The 6,044-nt window shown below is 39.3% G+C and overlaps 1 protein-coding gene across 1 annotated transcript; it reads left to right on the top strand.

Moving 5' to 3' along the window:
- The first annotated feature begins 65 nt into the window (after positions 1-65).
- Positions 66-2,724, top strand: LOC132103163 (retinol-binding protein 1-like). Its single transcript, XM_059508029.1, has 4 exons — positions 66-455; positions 1,406-1,590; positions 1,748-1,849; positions 2,146-2,724. Exons 1-4 carry the CDS (start codon positions 380-382, stop codon positions 2,197-2,199), a joined length of 417 nt encoding a protein of 138 aa, XP_059364012.1. The 5' UTR covers positions 66-379; the 3' UTR covers positions 2,200-2,724.
- Positions 2,725-6,044: the final 3,320 nt, after the last annotated feature.

Genomic DNA, 6,044 nt, shown 5'->3' with positions numbered 1-6,044 from the left:
CCAAAATCAGGGAAGGTTTGGCTCTTTGCTTTGTTCGGAACTGAACTTGCCAGGGAGGAGTCAGACGCTTTTGGGTTACTTACAGAGGACGAACCGGAGCAAAGTCTTGGGGTATTGTGTAACGCAACATCACGGAATAAATTCCCGGAAACACTGACCACAGATTCCACTCGGTGTCTTCACTTCGCCTGCTATTAGCAGGAAACGGCGTCAGTCGCGCTATAATTTAACCAAATTAACTAGCGAACAATGCGATAGTGCAGCCAAGTCACACGGATAGAGATCCAGACAGATAACCAGAGGAAAAGTGAGCCCACAGAGGTACAGAACACACAAGGTTTGGTTGGATTCGTGTCAAACAAAAAAGCAAACTAAGAAAATGTCCAAACCTAATTATACTGGCATTTACCACATGGTTTCCCAGGAAAATTTTGAAGGATATCTCGCGGCTTTGGGTAAGCAACAATATATATATATATATATATATATATATATATATATATATATATATATATATATTTTCTTCTCAGTTTAGCAGCATAAGAGCTTATAAACAGTGAACTGCTGTAGTATATAAAAACGAACCACAGTGACTCACTTTGATTGTAACCTGATGCTTGTGTTGACTGTGATGTTCCTCTGCCATCTGTCTTCAAACCTCTGTGAACATGAGGATGATGTGCATCCTTTTAATCTGGGTGAATGTAATGCAATACAGTCCAATCATCCTCCTCTTGCCATGGGGAAGAAAGACTAAATGAGATCATAGCAATTTAGTTAAGAATTAAGAAGACACCTGGAAAAGTAAAGATGTGTTTGAATTTGTCACTTTACTCTTTATCATATTCATATTCATTGGATAAGGGCTTGTAATGCTTGTCTCATCATGTTATACATGGTGTTAAAGAGTTAGTCCACTTAAAAAAGTAAAAATGATGCTGTAACAAACTTGTATGTTGTCTATGACTTTCTTTCATTTGTGGAAAAAGTTATTGAAAAGTTATTTTCAGTAACTTGCTTGTCACTCTTTTTCATGCATTTGCAATAATGGAGCATTCAAACTTAAAATCAGCATTAAAGTATCATAAAAGTGATTCACACAATTAATGCATTATATACCCAATCTCCTGAATTCATACAGTAGCTCTGAGGGATGAACAAACTGAAATGTAAGCTGCTTTTCACTGAAAATCTTCTTTTACCACTCAAGATCATTCTTATTTCAGGAAAAAAAAAACACAAAAAAAACTTTAGACTGGATTTGTGAACTTGCTCAACTGATTCAGATTGATTTCTTTGTACTGAAAAGTATTTATTCATTGTATAAAAAAAAAGAGGTTAAATGACAATGACAGAATTTTCTTAAGTATGCTGATTTTTTTATCTCTCTTTCTCTCCTCATCAGATGTTAATTATGCATTAAGGAAAATTGTCTCCATTCTGAAACCCAGCAAACATATTGAACATGATGTAAACACTGGAAAGATGAAGATTAAGACAGTCACCACCTTTAAGAACTTTGACATGGACTTCACTTTGGGACAGGAGTTCACTGAGGACCTGGGAGCAGTCGATGGGCGAAAGTGCCAGGTGTGTGTGTGGGTTTTTTAAATATATTTTTTTGCGTGTTTACCCATTTGTAATGTATTTGTGAGAAACACACAGTGCCCTTTTAAAGTAACATCAGCCAGACAAAGGAGTGTGGGAATCTGTGGTGCTAATGGATAACGTTTTCCATATGTTTCAGACCACAGTGAATTGGGACGGTGATAAATTGATCTGCGTGCAGCGAGGAGAGAAAGAGGGCAGAGGCTGGACACACTGGCTAGATGGAAACCTCCTCCATTTGGTAAGCAAGCAGGGTTTGTCCTACAGCATCAAAAAAAAAAAAAAACCTTTTCTTTTAAAGAAACAATACATTCATTTTAGAATTGGTTTCAATTAACTAACCTAAAAATCAAGGCTTTTTTCAGAAGCACGGTGGTGATGGAACCTCTGAATGTCTTTAGTTCTTGGATTAAACTTAATTGAGTCTTTAACAACTGGGATGCTGCTACAGTATCCATCTCTCACAATGTCCTTCATCCTTTTTTCTTCTGTCATGTCTTTTTTTCTCTCTCTCTCTCTCTCTCTCTCTCTCTGCAGGAGATGAGGGCTCAGGGTGTCACTGCCAAGCAAGTCTTTAAGAAGGCTGAGTGAGGATGGAGAGAAGAGAGAGAAATAGAGGGGCCATTTGCTGGGGTTTTTGAGCTCAGTTTGTTCTTAGAGCCCAGGGTTCACAAAGAGGCCATATTGCAACAGTGATTTGTCCCTGAGCTGCAACAAATAGTGTTTAAATGGAGACTACAAATGAAGAAATTGGTTCAAAATTTAAATGCAAAGGTTAAATGAGATCACAACAATACAGCCCTGTTGCCCTCTGTGAACATTTATCAATGGTACTGTAAAATATGGATCAGGCGAGATTCATGGCACCCTAATATTGTATTCTGCAGATATGTTAAAAGTAAGCAGAAGCATTGAGCCAGTGGTTTAGCTAGTCAGGTGCAACTTGAATTCTTGATTTCTACATTTTATCATATAAATCTGTGTGATAGGATTTTGATTAATTGCAATAGTCAAACATTGTCTAAAAGTGCTGAAATTCCTGTGGTCTGAAATATGTAGATTTGTCCACTTTAGAATATAACCATTTATATTAACATAAAATCCTGTTTGTATGAATTTATTTCTTATACTATAGCTACTGATGCCAAATGCCAATTGCAATACTAATAACAGAACACACAATAGAATCTATCTATCTGTCTGTCTGTCTGTCTGTGTCTGTCTGTCTGTCTATCTATCTATCTATCTATCTATCTATCTATCTATCTATCTATCTATCTATCTATCTATCTATCTATCTATCTATCTATCTATCTATCTATCTATCTATCTATCTATCTATCTATCTATCTATATATATATCTATCTATAGGTGTGCAAAATTTATCATCTACAATGATATCGTAATTGTTTAAACGATATGCAATTTGACATTATCGAGTATATAGCGAAAACCAAACAAAAATACACCCAGAGAGTGGACCCGCATTCACTAGAGGATGTAGACTACTTCGCAACACAAATAACCCTGTTTAGGAAAGGGACATCATACCTTTCAGAAAATATAATTGTATATACACTGTGGGTACGGAAAGTATTCAGACCTCCTTACATTTTTCACTCTTTGTTATATTGCAGCCATTTGCTAAAATCATTTAAGTTCATTTTTTTTCCTCATTAATGTACACACAGCACCCCATATTGACAGAAAAACACAGAATTGTTGACATTTTTGCACATTTATTAAAAAAGAAAAACTGAAATATCACATGGTAATGGTAACATGGTAATATCACAAGTATTCAGACCCTTTGCTGTGACACTCATATATTTAACTCAGGTGCTGTCCATTTCATCAGATCATCTTCTGAGATGGTTCTACACCTTAATTTGAGTCCAGCTGTTTGATTATACTGATTGGACTTGATTAGAAAAGCCACACACGTCTATATAAGACCATACAGCACACAGTGCATGAGAGCAAATGAGAATCATGAGGTCAAATGAACTGCCTGAAAAGCTTAGGGACAGAATTGTGGCAAGGCACAGATCTGGCCAAGGTTACAAAAAAAGTCTGCTGCACTTAAGGTTCCTAAGAGCACAGTGGCCTCCATAATCCTTAAATGGAAGTTGTTTGGGACGACCAGAACCCTTCCTAGAGCTGGCCATCCGGCCAAACTGAGCTATCGGGGGAGAAGAGCCTTGGTGAGAGAGGTAAAGAAGAACCCAAAGATGACTGTGGCTGAGCTCCAGAGATGCAGTTGGGAGATGGGAGAAAGCTGTAGAAAGTCAACCATCACTGCAGCCTTCCAACAGTCGGGGCTTTATGGCAGAGTGGCCCGACAGAAGCCTCTCCTCAGTGCAAGACACATGAAAGCCCCCATGGAGTTTGCTAAAAAACACCTGAAGGATTTTCTGGTCTGATGAGACCAAGATAGGACTTTTTGGCCTTAATTCTAAGCGGCATGTAGGGAGAAAACCAGGCACTGCTCATCATCTGTCCAATACTGTCCCAACAGTGAAGCATGGTGGTGGCAGCATCATGCTGTGGGGGTGTTTTTCAGCTGCAGGGACAGGATGACTGGTTGCAATCGAGGGAAAGATGAATGCGGCCAAGTACAGGGATATCGTGGACAAAAACCTTCTCCAGAGTGCTCAGGACCTCAGACTGGGCCGAAGGTTCACCTTCCAACAAGACAATGACCCCAAGCACACAGCTAAAATAATGAAGGAGTGGCTTCACAACAACTCTGTGACTGTTCAGCCAGAGTCCTGACTTAAACCCAATTGAGCATCTCTGGAGAGACCTGAACATGGCTGTCCATCAACGTTTACCATCCAACCTGACAGAACTGGAGAGGATCTGCAAGGAGTAATGCCAGAGGATCCCCAAATCCAGGTGTGAAAAACTTGTTGCATCTTTCCCAAAAAGACTCGTGGCTGTATTAGATCAAAAGGGTGCATCTACTAAATACTGAACAAATGGTCTGAATACTTAGGACCATGTGATATTTCAGTTAATAAATGTGCAAAAATGTCAACAATTCTGTGTTTTTCTGTCAATATGGGGTGCTGTTTGTACATTAATGAGGATTTTAATTTAGCAAATGGCTGCAATATAACAAAGAGTGAAAAATGTAAGGGGGTCTGAATAATTTCCATACCCACTGTGTGTATATATATATATATATATATATATATATATATATATATATATATATATATATATATATATATATATATATACAGGTCCTTCTAAAAAAACTAGCATATTGTGATAAAGTTCATTATTTTCCATAATGTAATGATAAAAATTAAACTTTCATATATTTTAGATTCATTGCACACCAACTGAAATATTTCAGGTCTTTTATTGTTTTAATACTGATCATTTTGGCATACAGCTCATGAAAACCCATAATTCCTATCTCAAAAAATTAGCATATCATGAAAAGGTTCTCTAAACGAGCTATTAACCTAATCATCTGAATCAACTAATTAACTCTAAACACCTGCAAAAGATTCCTGAGGCTTTTAAAAACTCCCACCCTGTTTCATTACTCAAAACTGCAATCATGGGTAAGACTGCCGACCTGACTGCTGTCCAGAAGGCCATCATTGACACCCTCAAGCGAGAGGGTAAGACACAGAAAGAAATTTCTGAACGAACAGGCTGTTCCCAGAGTGCTGTATCAGGGCACCTCAGTGGGAAGTCTTTGGGAAGGAAAAAGTGTGGCAAAAAACGCTGCACAACGAGAAGAGGTGACCGGACCCTGAGGAAGATTGTGGAGAAGGACCGATTCCAGACCTTGGGGGACCTGCGGAAGCAGTGGACTGAGTCTGGATTAGAAACATCCAGAGCCACCGTGCACAGGCGTGTGCAGGGCTACAGAGAAGCAGCACTGGACTGTTGCTCAGTGGTCCAAAGTACTTTTTTCAGATGAAAGCAAATTTTGCATGTCATTCGGAAATCAAGGTGCCAGAGTCTGGAGGAAGACTGGGGAGAAGGAAATGCCAAAATGCCTGAAGTCCAGTGTCAAGTACCCACAGTCAGTGATGGTCTGGGGTGCCATGTCAGCTGCTGGTGTTGGTCCACTGTGTTTTATCAAGGGCAGGGTCAATGCAGCTAGTTATCAGGAGATTTTGGAGCACTTCATGCTTCCATCTGCTGAAAAGCTTTATGGAGATGAAGATTTTGTTTTTCAGCACGACCTGGCACCTGCTCACAGTACCAAAACCACTGGTAAATGGTTTACTGACCATGGTATTACTGTGCTCAATTGGCCTGCCAACTCTCCTGACCTGAACCCCGTAGAGAATCTGTGGGATATTGTGAAGAGAAAGTTGAGAGACGCAAGACCCAACACTCTGGATGAGCTTAAGGCCGCTATCGAAGCATCCTGGGCCTCCATAACACCTCAGCAGTGCCACAGGCT

Source organism: Carassius carassius, chromosome 24 (assembly GCF_963082965.1).
Source record: "Carassius carassius chromosome 24, fCarCar2.1, whole genome shotgun sequence".
NCBI lineage: Eukaryota > Metazoa > Chordata > Actinopteri > Cypriniformes > Cyprinidae > Carassius > Carassius carassius.
This window is presented reverse-complemented; position numbering and strand designations above follow the sequence as displayed.